The following is a 20,968-nucleotide window of genomic DNA, read 5'->3' on the forward strand; positions in this document are numbered from 1 at the left end:
GTTTTTATACTTTCTTTATTTTACTTTCATTAGTTTATTTTTTTTTTAAATACGGTAATATTAAATTTAATGTTAGCAAAAAGACTTGGGAGGATATCTCACATTAAACTAACTGAGATTTGCTCAACAATCAAATACCATAATGTTTTAAATTTGAGTTTCTTAAGAAATGTTTCATATTAATTCATTTTCTTTGATTCTTCTACGCAAAGATATCTCACTTTTATTACACACATTCATCATCTAATTACATGGAAGTGAAATAACCTTGGTGGTGGCAAACAGATTTTCAGAGTCTCAAGGACTTTTCAACTTACCCTTTGTGTTTGTGAGAAACAGAGTTCTACGGATAGCTAGAATGAGAATCCATGTCGTTGCGGTGATTTTCTCCTTGATCATCAACAGCAATGCTGAGCTCAGAACAGTCTTCAAGATCTGAGCCTGTAAGCCCTTAAAGAACCCTAACATCCCTTCTTTTCTCCATATGGCATAGACAACCCCTGGAATTGTTTTCCTTGTTCTTCTTCTGGGCTTCTTAGTTTCGTTTTCCTTCGACTCATCCGCAGCTTGAATCATCACCTTGCACCTGCAAATTTCAACCCAATATGATGTCTGAATCAGCGAGAGTCTTCAAAATTATGTTACTACAAAAGTTTATCTGAGACAGATAGTTTAATGTATACCCACACAATAACTCACTAGGGTGAAATCAAGGATACTAGTAACCTTTGTCCAAAAGGTAATACCTGATTGCTGGATATGTGAGCACGGTGGCAACACTTTTGGAGACCGCACCTAACACAAACGCCATAAAGGCAGAGAGCACTACCGGAGAAGAACCATTCTCTGCTTTTGCGTTTTTCTGCTTAAGAAGATGCTGTTTCAGCTGATCAAACACTGTATACTGCAAAGAGTAGCCAACTATTTCAGCCAGTCATGTTGTCTAGGTAACAAAACTTGCAGATAGAGATAGGGCAAGTGAAATTGAAGTGAGCCACCCGACTCGGTAGCTCATGGCTTTAAAATGAGAAATCTACCTGAATTGCAGGATTTGATGTCAATAAGAGAGAGATCACTAGGCCATCAAATGCATCTCCCCATGTACCCTCTGTTAAGGTCTTCCACAACCCTTTTGATTCCCCAAACTCACTAGTTTGCATCCTTGATGAAGCTGTATCCAGAGGCTACACAAAGATAAGTTTCAAGGCTTAATTTATCGATACTGCATCATAGCACATAGTGTAGCAAACCAGACCTCAAATTTTCATTCCAACACCAAGACTTCAAATTTCTAACAAAACTCCAAAAACTAACATAGCTAATCTCAGAGATCATTAAATTAAACGTACCTGAATCAAGACAGAAGTACAAGCCCCAGCAGCAGCAGCAATGAGCAAGTTTGCCTTAGTTCCAATTGATTTAGAACCAGTCCTTTCACTATGAACTCTCTTGAAATAGCTATAGCTATAAAAGTAGATGAACTGAGAAATGAAAGACTGAAAATTCTTAGTTCCAAGGCCTTGATACAGTGACAAGACTTGTCCTTTAGAAATTGCTTCCCACATAACATCTGAAAGATATCTGCAAACATCACCAAAAAAAACCATTACAAAAAAAAAAAGGAGAGGAGACCCACTATCTATAGAAATCGATGCATCCAAACAAAGGATAAAGATAACAAATTCGAAGGAAAAAGAACCTGTATTTTTGCTGACCTCGAGCTCGAACCTCGGCTTGGAACTTTGATTTACATGTATCAAGAGGATATAAGATCGTTGTACTCAGAAGCGACCCAATGGCTCCGGAGGTTGCTTCCGATACCGATTCCAAATCGACACCCATCTCTCCGACGAACAGATTGAGGTTTTGGATCCTCACCTGTGGGAAGACAATTGGGTAGGTGAAATGCGTAAGCGATCATACGATTTTGCCTCGGGAGTTTAAACAGATGTCAATATGACGGCGTTAACATCGCCGTTATGTTGAGATTTGATGCTTCTCTCTATTTTTGGTACAGACATTGGTTTAAAGTTTAAACCGTATCAATGATCAAATTACCAATAATAAATCAAAATCTGACAATTGATATATGGTAGAAACATCATTGCAAGAAGAAAGTATTTATACATACATACATACATTTCTAAATGGACCAAAGCCAACACAAGCCAACATTAACAGTAATTGATAAAAGGGTTTAGCAAAAATACATTTCTGCTTCTTCTTCTTCTTCTAGAGATGATGACAACAAGAAGAAAAAGAGCTTACTATATACTGAACTTCCCCTTTGTATTCTGGAACACTTGCTCGGCGATACTCACATCGAGTTTTTTAATCTCTAGGTTAGACTTATGGTAGCACCCAATGCCTCTCACACCGTCCGCTATGATGCTATTGAACCCAATGGCTACTGCTGCTTCGGCTTTCGCCCCATACACCAATCTCTGTTTACAAGTAATCAAGACGAGGTTTCAGAAAGAAGAAGCAAAAAGAAAAAAGACTCAGCTTTCATATTTCACTTTGTGATCATTCTTATTACCTTGAGTCTTGAGAGATGGATGGCTCCAAAACACATTGGACAAGGCTCGCATGATGCGTAAAGCTCACATTCCGATAGCTTAATTTCATTCAGTTTCTTGCAAGCCTGTTTGTTCGCCAAAAAAATCATATAATTAGAATAAGGTGTTAGCAAAATCCACATGAAAGATAATCTTTGTTTTGTTACTCCAAGAAGATTACTACCTCTCTAATGGCTATGATTTCAGCATGTGCCGTTGGATCTTTGTACTTCAAAACCATATTATGGCAGCTCACTACAATTTCGTTCTTATGAACAATAACCGCTCCAAACGGACGGCCATCACCACACTCAACTCCAATATATGCCTCTTCAACAGCTTGGGTTAAATATTTATGGTCCCTTTCGTTCGCAGCTGCTCAAATCGACAAACAAGGAAAGAAGTAAAGTAAAGTCTGCAAAAATATAAGCATATAAAGTGGTCAGTTAAAGAAACGTATGATTGTGTTAGCCGACACAGTTAATGAATAAATAAGCTAGGTATGTCATAGCTGTATTTTGATGTATCGATTACATTAGGCCAATGCGATAATGTCGAAGACAATGTGCTTCTGTTTGCTGATGTAAAGCATCAAAATCATTAAGATTTCAGAAAGTTGGAGAGGTACAAGTCAAATAATAGAAAACAAAACTCCAATAGCTAAAATCACCTAAAATGGAACACAAATTCATAAGTCACACTAGAATCTGGACTCAGAATTCAAACAAAAGACTTTATATATTTTTTGAATCCATACCAATTTCTTGTCGTCTTAGCTAAATCAACAACATACTCAATTCTAAATCAAATCGTTTCTGTCCTACATGTTAAACTATCAATCCACCTAAGCAACCGAAAATATCAGGAAATGTTACATTTTTACCGGCGAATTCGACGGTGGCATGGTCTTGATCTGGAACAACAGACTACGACCGTCACAAACAAAACAACAGGTCAGAAGTCAAGTATCGAAAGCGCACAGTTATATGAAAAAAATTCTGGAATTTGATGAGAGCTTACAGGTACAAAACCAGAGACTTTCTGGGTTTCGGTGATAGTGTTGTTCTCGCCGGACATCATCTTCTTTAATGTGTTGTTATGCGCGTTTCCGATTCTCTCGTCCGTCACGCAGCTCTCTGACTCTGAGGAACAAAGTGGGCTCTCAAAATGAACCACTCTGGCCCAATGGGCTTGATCTAATACTTTTTTTTTTTAATTTGCGATGGGGGTGTATGTTCGTATACTCGTATCGTATTCATAATTCGATGTCCCGCCATTTTCAAATAATTTTCCTATGTATCACGTTATTCTGTGTCTTTCATATATCAAACTAACATATCATGTTTTGCATATATCACGTCTGTTAAAATCCGACAATATTCAGAACTACTAACATGTTTATTCTAATGGGTTGTTGCTTAATAAAAAAAATAGCCCCCTTTTTTTTTTTTTTATTATGATTGTGTTGATTAATTTCCATTAACCATTTTAAACATATCTAACAACATATCTTCTGTGTTCGGTGTTATTGTGTTCTTCAGATTTGATGCCATTTGTTATGTGTTTATTGTAACTTAAAATTTGTTTGTATAAATTAAAATACTAACGAGAAAAGATATTATTATTTTAATGCAAGATAAGGATTAATGCATGCAATTAAAAGCTTTGAACCCAAAAAAGGAAAAAACAGAAGAATACCAAGAAAACCAGTTGTATCCACGTCAAGATCCTCAATCTCCTTCGTCCGATGCTCTACCACAAACGCCAATTTCACCGTTAAAAACAAAACCTATTCACTAAGTAGACACATGGCTAAATTACTGCAATTGGTTAATGAGAATTAATCAATATATAATATAGATGAAATGAAAAAACAAGAAAAATAAGACATAGGACAACAAGAAGAAGAAGCTTTGTTAACGTCACGCCTTTTGATCTCTTAGGTTTATTTACTAAACTGTTTCTGAGACACTGTAAGATTCTGATCATCTGCTCTATTTCTCTGTTTTTGCCTCTGTTTTGAATCTTGATTCTAGAATTTTAAAGTTCTCAGGGTTATATATGTTTAGTAATTTGACATTGGTCATTGTGTTTAGTCTCAAATGTCTTACATGATCAGTGTTTGTTTATTTTCTGAAAGTATTTGATGTTTTTGCAATATTAGATAATGTGGATGGGTGTGGGAGATTATAGTGGCTCGCCAAAACCGATAAGAATTGTTGTGGTTGGTGAGAAGGGCAGTGGAAAATCAAGCTTGATTATGGCTGCAGCAAGAAACACTTTCCATCCAAACATCCCTTCTCTGTTACCTTACACCAATTTACCTTCTGAATTCTTCCCTGACCGTATACCCGCTACTGTTATCGACACTTCTTCAAGGTAATTAAATGTTTCTCCTGATTCTTTACATTGACATCAAAAAGGTTAAGCATAGAATTTGCTGATAAGGTTTTGTGGATAAGGCAGAGATAATTGAAAATTTATGGTTAATAATAATTTCATATTTTTTCGATAACCGGGGTTAATCCTAGGCCTAAATCCGGTCTAATCCCCGAGGTTTTATAGAAAAGCCGGATATGTTTTCCATTACATTAGCCAAGTGGGAACTACAACAATTTTTGTAGAAGGTGGAACTCATCCTTGGCTTTTGACACACATGCCGAGTCTTCAACCCGAACCACTAAATCACACTTTCTTGGTTAGAAATCGAATCATTTTACTATTGATGTCTCTGTTGATAAAATCTGCAGACCGGAAGATAAGGGAAAGGTACTTAAGGAAGTTAAGCAAGCAGATGCAATTGTTTTAACATTTGCATTCGATAGACCGGAGACTCTTGACCGTTTGAGTAAACACTGGCTTCCTCTGTTTCGACAATTAGAGGTCCCTTCATAATTTGCTTCTTTTTTTCTCTTTATTCACCTTCATCAATCAATTTGTAATTAGTAAAGTGTGGAGTTTATGCTCATTGCCCTGAAGTTTTGTAACCTTTTTATTAAACTTTGTCTTGTTATTCTTTTATTGAACAGGTGAGAGTTCCTATCATAGTGGCAGGTTATGAAGTTGACAGCAAAGAGGCTTATAATCAAACCAGCATTGAACAAATAACGTCACCTATGATGCAACGATATCGAGAGGTCGAGACATCTATCCAGTGGTCTGCTCAGAGGCTAAATCAGGTCCCTTTGCTTTGCTTGAGATCTTAACTTAAGGCATTTCAAGAACTGGAAGTTGGATCTTTGTGATGAATCTGGTTAGTTTTGATTTTAAATTAGGTTCTTATCACTCAAAAGCTTCTTTTGTAGGCTACAAAGGTACTCTACTATGCACAAAAAGCAGTTATTCACCCAGTAGGACCTGTGTTTAATCAAGAAACCAATTCACTGAAGCCTCGCTGTATCGCTGCCTTGAAACGAATCTTTTTACTCTCTGATCATAACGTGGATGGTATTCTCAGTGACGCCGAGTTAAACGAGCTTCAGGTTTTTTCTTATTCCCTCTAGCTCTTACGTTTCATATTGTTCTTATTGATTTAGAATTTTCTTTTTAAAACAGAAGAAATGCTTCGATACACCATTGGTGCCTTGTGAAATTAACCAAATGAAAAAAGCTATGCAAGTCAAGTTTCCACAAGGAGTTAATGAAAGAGGACTCACATTGGATGGTTTCTTGTTTCTAAACACACGTTATATCGAAGATGCAAGAATCCAAACACTATGGACTATGCTTAGGAAATTCGGGTACAATAACGATCTAAGACTTGGAGATGATCTGATTCCTTATTCATCATTCAAACGTGAGGCTGATCAGGTAAAAAATCTACAGAAATAGAAGTCCTTTTTTTCTTGGCATCATTGTGAATATTTGTTGCTGTTTCTGATCAGTCAAATCTTTTCTCATTGTGTAGAGTGTTGAGCTAACAAATGTAGCTATTGAATTCTTAAGGGAAGTCTATGAGTTTTTTGATAATGACTGTGTAAGTTCTTCTTTTTAGGTATATATATACTTCTTTTTCTAATTTTTAGGTAGATTCGAAACTTCATATTTGATTTTTTCAGGACAATAACTTGGAACCTCATGAAACGGGATACATCTTTGAAACTGCACCTGAAAGGTAACATTTTCGACATTTCAAAAGACCGTGGTTTATGATTACAATGTTCTTTCATTTGCTTCTGTGTAAGTCCATTGATTTAATCATTAATGACAGTCCTTGGACTGAAGCTCCTTATAAGGATGTCACAGAGGAAACTAAGGATGGAGGATTATCTCTGGAAGCTTTCCTCTCACTGGTAATCAAAACAAGTTTTGTAACGATCTTTAAGAGGAACCCCATTTCAAAAGTTTTACATTTTAACCCTAAAGATTTGAAAACTTACCTGTCTTTGCAGTGGTCATTGATGACACTAATAGATCCAGCTAGGAGTCTTGAATATTTGATGTACATTAGATTCCCATATGATCCATCTTCAGCGATTCGCGTAACTAGGAAGCGAGTTCTAGATCGCAAGGAGAAGAAATCTGAAAGAAAAGTTGTTCAGTGTTTTGTGTTTGGCCCCAAGAATGCTGGAAAGTCTGCATTCCTCAATCATTTTATCGGAAGGTCATACGATGATGACAGCAACAACAACAATGGATCAACAGATGAACGTTATGCTGTAAATATGGTTAAAGAATCTGGAGTGGTTGCAAATACAGATAAAACTCTGGTGCTGAAGGAAATTCGAATTCAAGAAGATGGATTCATGTTATCAAATAAAGCATTGGCTGCTTGTGATGTAGCTATCTTCATCTATGATTCTTCTGATGAGTCCTCGTGGAACAGAGCCATTGACTTGCTTGCTGAGGTCGCAACCATTGGCAAAGATGCTGGTTATGTGTTTCCCTGCTTAATGGTTGCAGCAAAAACTGATCTTGATCCATTCCCAATGGCGATTCAAGAATCAACTAGAGTAATACTAATCTTTCTTTTTGATTTTCATAATGATTGTGAACATAAGTTGATTAATGTGTCATATACTGAATTTTGCAGGTTACACAAGATATAGGGATTGATGCTCCAATACCAATCAGCTCTAAACTGGGAGATTTCGGTAACTTATTTCGAAAGATCTTAACCGCGGCAGAGCATCCTCATTTGAATATTCCAGCGATAGAGTCAAAGAAGAAAAGGAGTTGCAAGCTAATCAACAGATCTCTAATGGCGGTTTCAAGTATGTTCAGTTCTTGGATTCCAAAATGTTTGGTCAAATGCTTCTGTATCTCATCATGATTCCAAATGTTTTAACAGTCGGGACAGCGGCTTTGATCGCCGGGCTGGCTTCATTCCGTCTCTACACCGCAAGAAAGCTGAGTTAATTCTTAGCTGAAGAAAGATCCCAGACTTGCAAATTTCATTGTTGTTTGTGCAAAGATGCCTTGTTCCATAAGCGTGAATTGCTATAGATTTTACTTCTTAGCTTTTTTTCTTTCTTTCTCTTCCTATCATTATCAGAAGGACAGATTATTTGAAAAACTAAATGAAAAAGAAGATCAAAGAATTGTTTTTTTTTCCTGTAAAATTTACACAACTTTTTACCCCACAAATAAACGAATTGTATAAAAAAAAAGCCAAAAATACTATACCTAAAAATGCCAGTTTCATCCACTAGAACAAGAAACAGAATTTGAGCCATAGCTAATAGCTTGCAAGCTCGAATGAGTCATATTCGTCATCCATCTTCTTGGAACTCCCTTTGATTCACCAGCCAGATTATATGCATACGATCTCCACTTGTTTTCACCATCTTTACAAGAACTCATAAACCCTAACTTTCTCGCTTTCTGCGTCCTCTCAAGAACAATAAGACTAGAGAAAGTCGAAAAGCTATTACCAACAAAAACATCCGCTCTTAAACACACCTCGTAATCTATAGCCGATTGAAGCAAATACGAATACTTCCCGTAAATCTCCTCTTTAACCCCAAGCTTCTTCTTCTCAAATGGTATTAAACCGTCTCTCCAACCCGTTAAAACCGATGAATCTTCTTCTTTTTCTTCTAAGAGAGTATCTGCTACTGCAAGGTAAAGAACTGTTGGAGTCTTTAAACCTGAAATGTTCCCTACTCTCTCCATAATCTCTCTTTTACAACTACAAATCTCTGAGACCTTTTTCCGTTGCTCTAGTTTCTTACAATGTATCATCCAATCTATCTCTATCCTCATGTGAACCGCAACAAAAGGTATCGGACCTGGGATTTCGGTTTTGGATTTGAGTTTCGCTCTTTCTGCCTCACCTGCTTCTCTGATTTTCATCACAACTTTATCTGCTTCTCTTGAGATTTCATCAACCACCACCATACACTCAAAGACCTTAGCGTAGTCTTCAACTGGCCAATGATCGTGCCACAAGAACGGGTTTTTCCCTATGACACGGATCACTTCAAACTCATCGATGGACTCGTTACGAGCGGATTGTTTCAAGTGTTCCAAGTCTCTTTCAACCGTCCATCTTCTTCCACTACCTTTCTCTAGATCAAACACTTGTGCTCTGTTTCTAACATCCGAGAACCGAGCAAGCCGCACAAACCCAGAACAGAGAGAGTTGAATCTTTCAAGCTGAAAAACTTTATCAAACGGAATCGGACGAAGCTTATCGACTTCCTTGTAAAACAAGGAAGCACTTAGACTAGGCATGAGAAGCGTTCTGTTCATCATTCTCGCAGTCAAGCAAGCTCTAGCAAAAGCTATCTTCTGATTGTTTAGACCCCACACGATCTGAGGAACCTCGAGAAACTTATCAGTCCGAATTCCACCAGTTGAGGAGGAATCTGACATGTGACGGGCTCGAAACAATAAGCTATTGCTTAGAGCGTTTCTGGGAGAGTAAGAGAGTAACAGAGCTCTGTAGAACAGAGCAATACCAACAAGAACAAGACATTTGCAAGCAACAGATTTTGAAAAGACTCTCAGATTCTTGCAACTCAACGGAGAATTCATCCGAGAGAGAGAGAGAGAGACAGAATTGTCGCTATATCGCTTCAGAGTTCACCTTCTTCTCCAACTAAAAAATCCAAACTTTCAGATGAAATCAAAATCTGGGTCGAGTCAACATGTCAGAAACCTGCATGAATCGAAGTAATTAGAGTAATCAGACACCAAAAGTAACGTGCATGCAATTGCAGAGATAAGAACCCTAAAAATCCCAGAAGAAAATAAAGTTTGAAACTTTTTGCAAATCTTAAGGGAGATTAGTTAAATCCTCGAACTTGACATGCAAATCGATTTCAGGAGAGATAAATAAGAACCTTTGAAGAAGAGACCCAGATGGGCAGAAGAAATTCGAATCTCTTTATCGATCAGGATTAAATCAAAAATCGCATCTCTTAGGTGTAAGTTTGCAGGTGAAAAATCAGAACGAATAAAGCCCAAAAGAGGAAATTTTCTAGAACAAACTCTAAAAACCCAGAGAAAGAAAGAGATTGCCAATTTACAAGGACAATTTTTGCCTTACCTTTTTATTAATTTCTGATTTTGTTTTGCTTAATCTGGCAATATTTTGAAGAAGAGACAAATAAGACCGATAAACCCAGAATAGAAAAAATGGAAATTGACGATTAAAGTCGCTCCAATCACAATTTCTTTTTTTTTTTTTTGGAGAACGCTTTAAAGCAAAGCAAAGCGAAGAGAGAATCAAAAAGAATAATTTAATAGAGTATAAAAAAAAAAACTCGGAAAAAAGAGAATCCGTCGTAATCACTGACAACTAAGAATATGCAAATTGAGGTTTCGATATATGGAAAATTAATTTTAAAAGAAATAAATATTGAGGAAAAAAAGGAGGAAGAAGCTTCTTGAAGAGAATCACGGAGAAAAGTGCAAAGAAGAGAAGATTTGAAGTGAAATCTTGTGAATATTTTAAAGATTGATGGGTAGATAATACAGTAATGTGGTTAGGGTTTGGTGAAATCTATATTTTTTTAAGTTCACGCGTTCGGTCTAATTATGAGTTTGCACTTTTGCAACGTTCTAATACCGAGACATGGAATTTCTTTTTACCTCAATTAAAGGAAATCAAATACTCCTAGTGATATAATATTTTAATATATACATATGTCCCTAAATATTGTGCATTTTGTTGTTAAGAAAAAAAAAAATAGTGGTTGTGGCTGTAGCTTTACATTTTTTGCTGTAGAATTTAGACTGTAGATTTTTTAGCTGTGATTTTATAATTTTGGCTGTGAATTTTTAAAATTGAAAGCTTGATTAGTAAATCATGTTGTAGAATATATACATATACATATATGGTATTATGATAATACTCATTATTATGGAATCACATATATTGTCTAAAATTAAATGAATTAATTATAAATTGGAAAGAGGACGTGGGAAGATTAGAAGAAGAAAGAGAAAATCAAAAGCACTATTTTGGATGCTGTGGAAAATTGGCTGTGTAAAGCCAAAATTCAAATATTTTTTTGTTTTAGCTGTAACTTTTAAATAATATTGTAAAGCATGATTGTTTAGTTTTAGAGCTGTATGATTAATAAATGGCTGTCCACAGCTTCTACAGACACTACCGATCAAGCCCAATGTCTTTGACTTTAATGTTGATAATGGCCTCGAACAAGTCGCTATATTCGTTTCTTTACAAACTTCGCAATCTCACCAACTGTTCAACTAAACAAGTACCCTTCTTTTTATACGTTAAACTGATTTTCCAGCAAGTTAATTTTTTAAAAGGTGTTTTTCATCTACGTATTATGTATAACAAGATGCTAATTTTGTTTATCTTCTTACGAATCACGATGGTCTATAATGCAGAGCAATATAAAGATAGGAGTCTAACAATTCACAGACTATCAAATTTTCAGTACATCAAATGCAAATCACAACATGTAGAAGCTTCTGATCATCTGATGTTATGTTACCGAACGATTCCATTTTTATGATCTTTTATTAATTCTTTTTTTTTCCCACAAATTGATCCTTTTATTAATGGAAGAGCACATGGTCGTCCAGATTACACAGTAGCTAATTATCCCTTATCACGATGAGACATCGCCTAGTTTTTAGCCACTTTGCCATGTTGCCTCACCCTTGTTTTTTTAGAAGAAACAGATTTTTGCTTTTTCGTCTAAAGCTTATGTAATTAAAAAAAACATTTTTGCGTTCTTGTCTCATTCATAAGTCAACGAGATAAGGCATTAACTCATTAACATTAGATTGTCGAAAGTCAAAAAAGACTGTTTTCCATTTTTTTATTTTTGTTGCATTAATATCAATTGGTTTTAGATTCATATTGGCCACCAAAGAAGCTAAATACTTTAGTAGCCATGTGCAGCTAAAAGAAAAGAATAAGAGTTGATAACCATGCAGGTATTTTAATCTTTAAATGCTTGGTAGAAAGAGTATCACACTTTTCATTAATGCCTTTGCAACCGACGAGGAAACTCAAACGCAATTTCTACAACCCAATATTATCCTATAGATTAATACAAGCTTGTCTGAAAGAGACTGGGACCAATTTTGAGGTGGTTAACTAAAATGCTACTATTCTCTCCGTTTCAATTTAGTTATCGTTTTAGGATTTAAATTTTGTTTTAAAATAGTTGTCGTTTTAGGTTTTCAATGCAAATGTTTGGTGAAAATTCCAGTTTTATCCCTATTGTTTTAATGTTTTGGCCAATAATTTTTTTTATAAAATATATTAATAAAGGATAAAACAAAAAATTTAATGCTTTTCTTAATTTGTGTGCAAAAACCTTAAACGACAACTAAAACGAAAACGGAGAGAGTACTATTTATATTTGTATTCCCTCCGTTTCAGTTTAGTTGTCGTTTTAGGATTTAAATTTTGTTTCATAATAGTTGTCGTTTTAGGTTTTTAATGCAAATGTTTGGTGAAAATTCCAGTTTTATTCCTACTGTTTTAATGTTTTGGTCAATGAATTTTTTTTTATAAAATATATTAATAAAGGGTAAAACAGAAAATTAAATGCTTTTCTTAATTTGTATGAAAAAACCTTAAACGACAACTAAAACGAAACAGAGGAAGTATATGAAAAGTCAAAAAAGTGTTTCAAAATTTAAGAGAAATAACGGAAAGTATGAAAATTTTGTTTGGGTTAAGAAAACATGTATGGTTAACAATGTTTACGACTTTATTCATATATTTATGTCAGTATAATAATATCATCATATCCACCGCTCTAATACGCGTATCCCACCAGTCGTATCTGTCGATCACATTCACAAAGAGCAATACCGCGGAAAATACTTTAGAACAAAGACCCTCGGAAAAGTTTAGTCCGCGTAAATTTGTTTGTAACACTTATTTGTTTCTTTATTTCTTTCAAAATTTAATTATATGATCACTTTTTCAAAATTAAATTTACTATATGATCACTCATATGATTTTTGGATCTGGGCCAAAAATTTAGTAGAATTGGTATAGGGCCTAACATTGAAAAGCCGGAAAATGTAGACATTTTCACGTACCCGGACCCTTCCGGTGGGCTCAACGAACGACGAAGTAATTTAATCCATCATGGTCATGTTTTGTGAGTGGATTAAGATTCATTATTGTATAATCTTGAATTTTAAAGAAGAGATTGTAAAAGAAGCTGTTTCAGAAATTACTTGAGCAATAAGAAAAGAATTGTTTAGATTCCAAACTTAATTAGATTTTAGTTCTTGCTCATGACAAAACACATTAGTTTGACAATAAACTGAAGAAAAGAAGATCTAACCAATGGCTTTTTTTCCCCTCTTTTGAGTTTTGTTATATCAAATCGCTTGGCAGCTACAAGCTATCTCTCCAAGAACTGTTCTAAGTTTTCTCGAATCACAAGGCACCGTTTCTTTCTGCAACATGAGACAGTGTTCCTCGAAAGTCTCCGTTGTAATATTTAGTCTAAAATCAATATCAAACAAGAACGTTCTCTCCAGCCTATTCATCTCTTCAGTGCTCACTCCTCCGATTTTCGCATAATATGCGTTGTTATAACACCTAAACTCCAGAAAAGACAACACACTAAACTCTGGTCACAATAATCTACAGTATGAGAAGTTTTAATTTAGGTCTAATTTAGAAGATACTAACTTGCGGTCCAAGAACTTGGCTGCTACCAAGAAACTGGTAATGAGAAGGCGATGAACGTTGAGTGATGTGAGACGACGAGCCGTACTTGTAGCCTCTGGTCTCTGTAGATACCTAAGGATGTAAGCAAAAGCTGCAACGAAGCACGCAGGGCTACACTGAGCATACCTATGGATTCTTTCTGTGTAACGATAAATGCTCATCGTTGGTGCTTTTGAGGCATGGAACATAGTGATCTCATCATCCCTGTCGCCATGAGAACAAATATAAAACCGGAGGAACTAGAAACTATATATACAAGAGAAATCTCAATTCAGACAATAATAAACTAAACTTGTTGTGTCTTATGTGGAATGGTTTTTTGTTCTTCTGGATCATCTTCTCAAGGATAGAAGCGAGAAGGGTTATGACTCGAGGATGGGTAGAATCAGGAGGATGATCAGAATCTTCTAGAAGACCTAACCATTGGAAGAGTGATGAGTTGGTGGAGTTTCTAGAAGGTTCCATTTTTGTGTTAGAATTGATTGAGAGAGCTTTAGATCATCTCTCTGGTTGTTTTTTTTTTTTGCTTGAGGTAGGAAGTGGTGTAAATGGAAGAAGCGAAGCAAAGTTGAAGCTTTTTTTGTTAAAGTTTTGCCACTTTAGATTCTTTTCTTTGAGAGAGAGGAACGTGTATTATATTGCTCAACAAGTATATATATTATTGTGTGTAGGGATGTTGTTAGACCCAATCGATTGTTTTGTTTTGGACGGCTAACCATAGTTTCATCTTTAATGCTTTTATGTCATGAAAAGGCAAGAGAGGAACTGAAAAGTGATGACTTAAAGCAAATTAAAAGGAGGTAATTACCTAATTGGTAGCCCAACTTTTATAAGACTTTTATGAAATTGGTGTTACATATTGCCTATTGGCTTTTAATAATTCATTACAAAGTTCCATGGAAAGTAGACAAGCCTTAAAGGTCCACTACAGAGAGATCCACATTACAAGTTAACTATTATTTTCCATCACATATATCTTTAATTTGGTGATAAAAAGATATATTTTTTTAAAAAAGTGAGCGAGATTATAGTGGTACCTCAAATTACACCCACAAGGCCACACTTGATCAAGTGTGTTGAAAGTCAAAGACCTATGGCTATGGCAGGATGGACGTGGTTGGAGACTGGATCAGATAGCTCCGTTTGTTTCAGTGAATAAGAGGTTGGAATTATGTGCTGTGGTGGTGGATAAGGTGACGGGAGCAAAAGACAGACTTGCGTGGGGAGAAAATCCGGATGGAGAGTTTACGGTAAAATCTGCTTATGCTTTGATAACCCGTGATGATTCACCAAGACCAAATGTGGAGTGTTTCTTTAATCGGGTATGGAGAGTGGTGGCGCCGGAGAGAGTCAAAGTGTTCCTTTGGCTTGTCGGGAACCAAGCAATTATGTCAAATGCGGAGCGGTATAGGAGACATCTATGTGATTCAAATATTTGTCAAGTGTGTAAAGGGGCTGTAGAGACCACATTACATATTCTCCGGGATTGTCCGGCCATGGGTGGGTATTTGGACTAGGATTGTTCCGGCTCGCAGAAGGAATGGTTTTTTCACGAAGTCTCTACTTGAATGGTTATATGATAACTTAAGGGCAGGGGCGACAGAAGAGGAGAGCTCATGGTCCACAATGTTTGTTATGGCGGTTTGGTGGGGATGGAAATGGAGATGTGGTAACATATTTGGGGAAAATGGGAAGTGTCGGGATAGAGTGAGGTTCGTTAAGGATCTTACAAGTGAGGTGATAAAGGCTAATCAGATCCTGAGTGCGCAGTCTCCTCGTACGAGTCGTGTAGAGAGGATGATTGGCTGGGAGGCACCGTGTGAAGGTTGGTTCAAACTGAATACAGATGGGGCTGCGAGAGGAAGTCCAGCCCCAGCAGCCGCGGGTGGTGTTATCAGAAACGGAGCGGGAGATTGGTGCGGCGGCTTTGCATTTAACATAGGGCGGTGCACGGCGCCTTTGGCGGAACTGTGGGGAGTGTATTACGGCTTGTACCTGGCTTGGGATCGGAAGATTACTCGCTTGGTAGTGGAAGTCGACTCGGAGGCAGTTGTTGGTTTTCTCAAGACAAGGATAAGTGATTCTAATCCGCTGTCCTTCCTGGTACGTTTGTGCCAAGACTTTTTAGTAAAGGACTGGGAAGTCCGAGTTGTTCATGTGTATCGTGAGGCTAACTATCTTGCGGATGGGTTAGCCGATTTTGCTTTTTCGTTGCCGTTAGGCTTTCATATGTTGAACTATGTCCCGAGCGTTGTGGCTTCGGTATTGAGTGCGGATTCTTTAGGTTCTTTGCATCCGCGACAAGTTCGCGTGTAATGTTGTTGTCTATTTCCTTTTAATAAATTACGGGAGGCATTGTCTCCCGGTTCCTTACCAAAAAAAAAAAGGCCACACTTGATCAAAAGTAATTGCACTTATTAAATTAATGTTTCTCCCATATAATTTTCTTGACGATCAAACATCTGAAAGATGAACTTATCAACAATACACAAACACATCAAAAACTAAAAGAATATCTTCTTTCATTTAAAACTCTCTCTTATTAGATTCTCCCCATCGAGAATCTCTTAGGAACTAAAACCGGACGCTGTTTCAATCCACTCACCATCTCATGATCATCACACTTGACTACACTTTTCCTGCTCTTCATTGGAGAGACCAACCTCATAGCTAGTCTTGATGGTGAAAATGACCTCCTGAGCTTTGCAGCTGTTGAAAGCTTCTGCGACTTGTTCACTCTAGTCGGAGAAATCAAAGCTTTGGGTGACGTCTTACAAAAGTTACCATTTCTTGTGGGAGAAAGAAATGCTTGAAGCGTGACTCTTTTCGGAGAAATGGACGACTTACGGGCCAAGTTACTGCCATTTCTCGTAGGAGTAAATGATCTTCTGAGCTTAGCAGCAGTTGATAGCTTTGGAGACTTCTTTCCCAAGTTTCTAATAGGAGAAATAGATGCGGTAGGCGACTTCTTTCCTATGTTAACGTTTCTTGTCGGAGAACTGGAGCCTTTAGGTGACCTCCGAACCAAGTTACTGCCATTTCTTGTAGGAGAAATCAAGACCTTAGGTGGGCTCCTGATCTTGACCTGAAACTTAGATGCTGATGTGGGAGGAGATTTGATCAAGAACTTGTGAGGCGTCTCTTTATTGTTCTTGATGCTGGATATCTCATTTCTGGCTATGACCGGAGACATTGTTCTACTGAACTTGGCTTGTTGTGTAGTGGTACCAGAAATAAACAGAGGGTTCGGAAAAAGAACCGCCTTTTTAACCCAAGGTTTGTGCTTTGGTGAAACCCTGTTAGCCAAATGCCGAAAACTATTCTCACCATTTCCCTTTTCCTGAACCTTCCCTGCTATTTTCTGTGGAGACACGGTTCTGAACGCAATTCTTGAGCGTGCCCTTTGTTGAGATGGAGGAGAATCTGATCCTGAACGTCTGTTCTGCTTTTCTTTCTTCCTTCTCGCTTTGATATTGCTACTGACAGTTTCAGGTTGGTTCGGTTCCCGAGATTTTCGTTCTGTCTCAGGTGTTTTAGGGCCATCGTCTTCTTGTGACATTGTTAATCTCCTGGACTTTCTACTCTTCTTTGGTGCTATGGCTTCTACAATGTCTCTTGTGACCTGTGAGGCTTGTAAGATTTCATTTACAGTCTCTCCTAGTAGCATTGCTGGGAGTGACATTTTCCTCCAATCTCCTACATTACACAATCAATAATTACACATTACACAATCTGCAGGAACTAAAACTAACTTGGTGAAACAAGGAGCTATCATACTTATTGCTTGTGAGTATGTGTGAGAATCAGAGAGAGATTGTACCTGGTGAGGAAGCTGGAAACTTCCCTACTGGAGATTTCTTATTAGTAGCACTCTTGATCCTACAACAACATGTAACAAGGGGGAAATTAAAACCCGAATGAGAAGCTTCTGAATTTGAGATAACACCAAAGTTTCTATAAGTGAAGTTTGGTTTTTGTCTCTTTCTGAGTTTACCTTAAAGTTTCTTGCTTGCATCTAAGACTAGTCCTCAAGTAAGTTCTAGTACTTCGAGGGCTAAGGTTCACACCGGAGACAACTTTGGTTCCTCCTGCAATTGTGTACTGTAGCTCTTGCAGTCTTTCCATACATTTGTCAACCTTCACAAATCAAACCAAATTGAGAATAATCAGCTAAACAAATCCCTCTAATGTTACATCCCATATTCTGATTCAAACCCTAAACTAAGAAACTAGCATAAGATCCTTTTGAAATCCGACAAGAATACATCAATTGTAATGGAAACCCAATTAACTTATAATAATCCATTAAAAGAAAGATCTCAGAAAATAGACAATTATTTAATTTGCAGTGGGTTCAGTCACTAAGTAAAGCTTCAAACATAGTGGGAAGGAGCCTGAGAACTGGAGCGTTTGCACATTCTGATAAAATTAAAAGTAGTAAACTTTATTATGCTAATCTTGTATTAAATTGGACAAAATACCTTGTTGATTGTTTCCTTGAGAAGATCTGAGTTGAGAGGAGGCACCACCATCGCCACTTTCCTCTGCTTTTGTGGGGTTCTTGCAACCATCTTCTATATATTTATCTTGAAATTCCCACTAAATTAACCCAAAACCTCTCTTTGGCCTCACAATTGAAAACTGAGCTTTGAGGATAAAAGCTCAAACCTTTGTAATAAAACCACCCATAAGAAGATCCTCACAACAGCATCAAGAAACCCAGATCTCTCTCTCTCTCTCTGTTTCTCTCGATCTCAATTGCTCTAGAATGTCTTTTTAGGTTACGGACACGAACATAAACGCGATATCCTATCTTGGATTTGGGTCTTGTGTGTTGTGTCTGAATGTCTGAATGTAAAGTCAAACAGGCACGGCGCACGGGAACTGAGAGAAAGAGAGCGGATAAAGGTGTTTACTTTCGTAACGGATCTTTCGTTACTATTTTATTTTAAAAAAATTTTGTCCCAACGGACAAATACACTACTCATAACGGCTATCTTTTGTGTGTGACTTGTGTGTGTGTGTTTGTGAGCCAGTTTTACTTTCTAATCTTCAAACTAAATTGATGTGAATTTAGTGGCGTGTGGGGACTACATGTCTACATGAGCCGTTATATAGTATTTTTTTTTTAACTCTAAAATTGTTAATGCCAAATTATCCCTAGGGTCTAGAAGATTAATCTTGGGAGAATTTTTCTACGCTTTGAACATAAGATTTCAAAATAATTTTTTTATTCAACATTACTAAAACTTCGTATATGGGCTGACTCATGCTTTTATAAAATTTAATAATATATATTTGAGATATACATAAGACATACAAACATTTTCTAAGCCATTAATACTCTTAAGATATCACTACTAATACTTTTTATCAAAAAAATAAATAGATGTCAATACTATTTTTTTGGGCTCTAATCTGAATTGATTGTTTGGAAAAATACTACTTTTTTAACCAAAAAAATCTCCCAAGTAATACTCGTTATTGTTGCTTTGGGCGTATATTTGTTATTTCTTATTTTCTTAGACTTCATAAAGTTTTTAGTCTCTCTTTCTTAATATTTTCAAACAAACTAAATTTAGGAAAATACTACTGGTTTTAACTTTCTTTTTATGAGGTTACAAATTTTACTCTAGAACATGTTGAGTAAACAAAAGATATAATTCTAAAGTGTTAAGATATGATGATATTATTTTTGTTGCAAATTTTAAATTTTAGTTGAAACTATCACAAAAATATTTTTAGGCCGAGAACTAAAACACTAACCAGAGAATAATCAGGAGTGTAATAAATGACATGAGCTTTTACTTCTGTTCCAAAAGAATGAGAAATATATTACCTCATGTCGATCTTTTTATTACATTCCTGGTCATTTTCTTGTTAATATTTTAGTTTTCGGGCCTAGAAATATTCAGATTGAGGTACATTATCTTCACATGCCTTCTTTCTTTGTTTTGTAGATACCATGGGAAAACAAACTGCTCACTGTTGGAGGTCATACAAACAATCTCTCTTCTATGCAAGGTAAACATAACACCTTCGAAGACAGTTATTTCCACATATCTTATAGTGGAATATCAATTATAACATACCATTTTGTATTGTTTTCCTTGTCACAGTGATGCTCTTTGATCCCAAAATCTGTATATGGTCAATGTTAAAGACATCTAGAAAACCACCGGTATATCTTCGCTTCTCTCATATTGTCTCATTTGTTTTTCGTCTCAGATTTGCATTGAAATATTCAAGTCTTGTAAACAGTTTAACTTTTTGGCCATTAAAAGACCAAAATGAAATATGTGGAGAGTAAACAAATGATGTAACTCTTCGAAACAATATAATTTTAATTCTAGATTAGTAGACATCATCCCATGAATTGGACAAAATGTGCACCAAGATTTTTGAGACATGTGTCTCATGGAGTCATGCTAAATTAGGACCCCACAATATTTTGTTTATTTTCTTTGGTAATTAGGGTTCACTTTAAAATTTTATGAACAAAAAAGTATGTAAATAATTGTTTTACTTGGTTAAATTAGTGATATTATGTCGTTGGAACCCACTTTTTTTTTTTAAAAAATCATTTTTAATGGTGTTCGCTTAAAGTAATAATATATTCCATCCGTTTCATATTAAGTGTCGTTTTAGACTTAAATTTTGTTATAAAATAAGTATTGTTTTATATTTTCAATGTAGATGTTTGAAAAAAATCCAGTTTTATTCTTACTATATTAATATGTTGACCAGTGAAAAAAGCTGTATAACATATTAATAAAGAATAGAATAGAGAATTTAGTTGTTTTTTAATAAGTGTGAAAAAAACTTTAAAAGATACATAATAAAACGGTATAGGATTATCAACTTTATACAAAGGTTTAAAAGTTTAAACTTTGTTAATAGATGTTGGGCTTCATGCGTTAAAAAAAAAAAAAAAGTAAATGTTGGGCCTCATTTTATATTTTGTTTGAGGCTTCACAAATCTTTGGGCCGGGTGTTTTATAGATCACTTGTAAAATCATTATTTTGGGCCGGAATTGGGCCATTCTGTTATAAGCCAACAAATATTAGAGTTATGAAAACAATTCATCAATTTCTTGTGTGGACTCAAATATTTAACCATGTCTGTTCGCATTTCTGGTTCATTGAACATGTAACCAAAATATACAGTAAAATTTCTATAAATTAATTTTGTTGGAACCATGATATTTTACTAATTTATAGTTATATTAATTTAAATTAATAAATATTATTTATTAATTTATGAAGTGATTTATTTTAATTCTTA

The 20,968-nt window shown here is 35.9% G+C and overlaps 6 protein-coding genes across 14 annotated transcripts; 1 reads left to right on the plus strand and 5 right to left on the minus strand.

The window, feature by feature from the left end:
- Positions 1 to 135: 135 nt before the first annotated feature.
- Positions 136 to 2,012, minus strand: LOC9320565 (peroxisomal adenine nucleotide carrier 1). The gene is made up of 5 exons (XM_021032735.1): positions 1,700 to 2,012; positions 1,350 to 1,581; positions 1,038 to 1,184; positions 747 to 904; positions 136 to 586 (listed from the first exon to the last, which is right to left on the minus strand). The coding sequence occupies exons 1-5, from the start codon at positions 1,840 to 1,842 to the stop codon at positions 298 to 300; spliced, it is 969 nt and encodes a 322-aa protein (XP_020888394.1). The 5' UTR covers positions 1,843 to 2,012; the 3' UTR covers positions 136 to 297.
- A 78-nt stretch (positions 2,013 to 2,090) lies between these two features.
- On the minus strand, positions 2,091 to 3,692 carry LOC9320566 (guanine deaminase). Of its 4 annotated transcripts, none has more exons than XM_002884454.2 (5): positions 3,579 to 3,692; positions 3,442 to 3,484; positions 2,743 to 2,933; positions 2,540 to 2,644; positions 2,091 to 2,444 (listed from the first exon to the last, which is right to left on the minus strand). In XM_002884454.2, exons 1-5 carry the CDS (start codon positions 3,636 to 3,638, stop codon positions 2,268 to 2,270), a joined length of 576 nt encoding a protein of 191 aa, XP_002884500.1. In that variant the 5' UTR covers positions 3,639 to 3,692; the 3' UTR covers positions 2,091 to 2,267. The 4 variants fall into 4 exon arrangements, with proteins under 4 accessions (XP_002884500.1, XP_020888397.1, XP_020888396.1 ...); XM_021032738.1 differs by having other exon boundaries at positions 2,105 to 2,444; positions 3,434 to 3,484; positions 3,579 to 3,605; XM_021032737.1 differs by having other exon boundaries at positions 2,105 to 2,444; positions 2,743 to 2,973; positions 3,434 to 3,484; positions 3,579 to 3,593.
- Positions 3,693 to 4,068: 376 nt separating this feature from the next.
- Positions 4,069 to 8,236, plus strand: LOC9320567 (mitochondrial Rho GTPase 3). Of its 3 annotated transcripts, XM_021032386.1 has the most exons (12): positions 4,069 to 4,531; positions 4,723 to 4,937; positions 5,309 to 5,441; positions 5,588 to 5,737; positions 5,864 to 6,040; positions 6,114 to 6,368; positions 6,466 to 6,534; positions 6,617 to 6,672; positions 6,769 to 6,850; positions 6,950 to 7,510; positions 7,591 to 7,771; positions 7,849 to 8,236. In XM_021032386.1, the coding sequence occupies exons 2-12, from the start codon at positions 4,726 to 4,728 to the stop codon at positions 7,914 to 7,916; spliced, it is 1,944 nt and encodes a 647-aa protein (XP_020888045.1). In that variant the 5' UTR covers positions 4,069 to 4,531; positions 4,723 to 4,725; the 3' UTR covers positions 7,917 to 8,236. The 3 variants fall into 3 exon arrangements, with proteins under 3 accessions (XP_020888045.1, XP_002882407.1, XP_020888046.1); XM_002882361.2 differs by having other exon boundaries at positions 4,069 to 4,937; XM_021032387.1 differs by having other exon boundaries at positions 4,069 to 4,937; positions 6,117 to 6,368.
- On the minus strand, positions 7,822 to 10,238 carry LOC9318475. Of its 4 annotated transcripts, none has more exons than XM_021032389.1 (3): positions 10,051 to 10,238; positions 8,184 to 9,660; positions 7,822 to 7,891 (listed from the first exon to the last, which is right to left on the minus strand). In XM_021032389.1, exon 2 carries the CDS (start codon positions 9,534 to 9,536, stop codon positions 8,199 to 8,201), a length of 1,338 nt encoding a protein of 445 aa, XP_020888048.1. In that variant the 5' UTR covers positions 9,537 to 9,660; positions 10,051 to 10,238; the 3' UTR covers positions 7,822 to 7,891; positions 8,184 to 8,198. The 4 variants fall into 4 exon arrangements, with proteins under 4 accessions (XP_020888048.1, XP_020888050.1, XP_020888047.1 ...); XM_021032391.1 differs by lacking the exon at positions 7,822 to 7,891 and adding an exon at positions 8,022 to 8,039; XM_021032388.1 differs by lacking the exon at positions 7,822 to 7,891 and having other exon boundaries at positions 8,087 to 9,660; positions 10,051 to 10,236.
- Positions 10,239 to 13,171: 2,933 nt separating this feature from the next.
- On the minus strand, positions 13,172 to 14,347 carry LOC9320568 (cyclin-P3-1). The gene is made up of 3 exons (XM_002884456.2): positions 13,976 to 14,347; positions 13,645 to 13,887; positions 13,172 to 13,551 (listed from the first exon to the last, which is right to left on the minus strand). Exons 1-3 carry the CDS (start codon positions 14,146 to 14,148, stop codon positions 13,329 to 13,331), a joined length of 639 nt encoding a protein of 212 aa, XP_002884502.1. The 5' UTR covers positions 14,149 to 14,347; the 3' UTR covers positions 13,172 to 13,328.
- A 1,744-nt stretch (positions 14,348 to 16,091) lies between these two features.
- LOC9320569 (microtubule-binding protein TANGLED) lies at positions 16,092 to 18,544 on the minus strand. Its single transcript, XM_002884457.2, has 4 exons — positions 18,165 to 18,544; positions 17,678 to 17,820; positions 17,504 to 17,562; positions 16,092 to 17,379 (listed from the first exon to the last, which is right to left on the minus strand). Exons 1-4 carry the CDS (start codon positions 18,252 to 18,254, stop codon positions 16,226 to 16,228), a joined length of 1,446 nt encoding a protein of 481 aa, XP_002884503.1. The 5' UTR covers positions 18,255 to 18,544; the 3' UTR covers positions 16,092 to 16,225.
- Positions 18,545 to 20,968: the final 2,424 nt, after the last annotated feature.

Source organism: Arabidopsis lyrata (assembly GCF_000004255.2).
Source record: "Arabidopsis lyrata subsp. lyrata unplaced genomic scaffold ARALYscaffold_3, whole genome shotgun sequence".
Classification (NCBI taxonomy): domain Eukaryota; kingdom Viridiplantae; phylum Streptophyta; class Magnoliopsida; order Brassicales; family Brassicaceae; genus Arabidopsis; species Arabidopsis lyrata.

Excerpts from the sequence above, each read along its gene's own strand:
- LOC9320565 (XM_021032735.1), bottom strand. The coding sequence starts at position 1,842 with ATGGGTGTCGATTTGGAATCGGTATCGGAAGCAACCTCCGGAGCCATT. Across the intron at positions 1,582-1,699 it reads CGAGGTCAGCAAAAATACAG|ATATCTTTCAGATGTTATGT; the intron begins GTTCTTTTTCCT and ends TGATGTTTGCAG. Across the intron at positions 905-1,037 it reads CATCAAATCCTGCAATTCAG|TATACAGTGTTTGATCAGCT; the intron begins GTAGATTTCTCA and ends TACTCTTTGCAG.
- LOC9320566 (XM_002884454.2), bottom strand. The coding sequence starts at position 3,638 with ATGATGTCCGGCGAGAACAACACTATCACCGAAACCCAGAAAGTCTCT. Across the intron at positions 2,934-3,441 it reads TGCCACCGTCGAATTCGCCG|CTGCGAACGAAAGGGACCAT; the intron begins GTAAAAATGTAA and ends CGATTTGAGCAG. Across the intron at positions 2,445-2,539 it reads TCCATCTCTCAAGACTCAAG|AGATTGGTGTATGGGGCGAA; the intron begins GTAATAAGAATG and ends ACTTGTAAACAG.
- LOC9320567 (XM_002882361.2), top strand. The coding sequence starts at position 4,726 with ATGTGGATGGGTGTGGGAGATTATAGTGGCTCGCCAAAACCGATAAGA. Across the intron at positions 4,938-5,308 it reads GTTATCGACACTTCTTCAAG|ACCGGAAGATAAGGGAAAGG; the intron begins GTAATTAAATGT and ends TAAAATCTGCAG. Across the intron at positions 7,511-7,590 it reads CGATTCAAGAATCAACTAGA|GTTACACAAGATATAGGGAT; the intron begins GTAATACTAATC and ends TGAATTTTGCAG.
- LOC9318475 (XM_021032389.1), bottom strand. The coding sequence starts at position 9,536 with ATGAATTCTCCGTTGAGTTGCAAGAATCTGAGAGTCTTTTCAAAATCT.
- LOC9320568 (XM_002884456.2), bottom strand. The coding sequence starts at position 14,148 with ATGGAACCTTCTAGAAACTCCACCAACTCATCACTCTTCCAATGGTTA. Across the intron at positions 13,888-13,975 it reads TTCCACATAAGACACAACAA|GGATGATGAGATCACTATGT; the intron begins GTTTAGTTTATT and ends TCATGGCGACAG. Across the intron at positions 13,552-13,644 it reads GCCAAGTTCTTGGACCGCAA|GTGTTATAACAACGCATATT; the intron begins GTTAGTATCTTC and ends TCTGGAGTTTAG.
- LOC9320569 (XM_002884457.2), bottom strand. The coding sequence starts at position 18,254 with ATGGTTGCAAGAACCCCACAAAAGCAGAGGAAAGTGGCGATGGTGGTG. Across the intron at positions 17,563-17,677 it reads TGCAAGCAAGAAACTTTAAG|GATCAAGAGTGCTACTAATA; the intron begins GTAAACTCAGAA and ends ATGTTGTTGTAG. Across the intron at positions 17,380-17,503 it reads GTTTCCAGCTTCCTCACCAG|GAGATTGGAGGAAAATGTCA; the intron begins GTACAATCTCTC and ends TGTGTAATGTAG.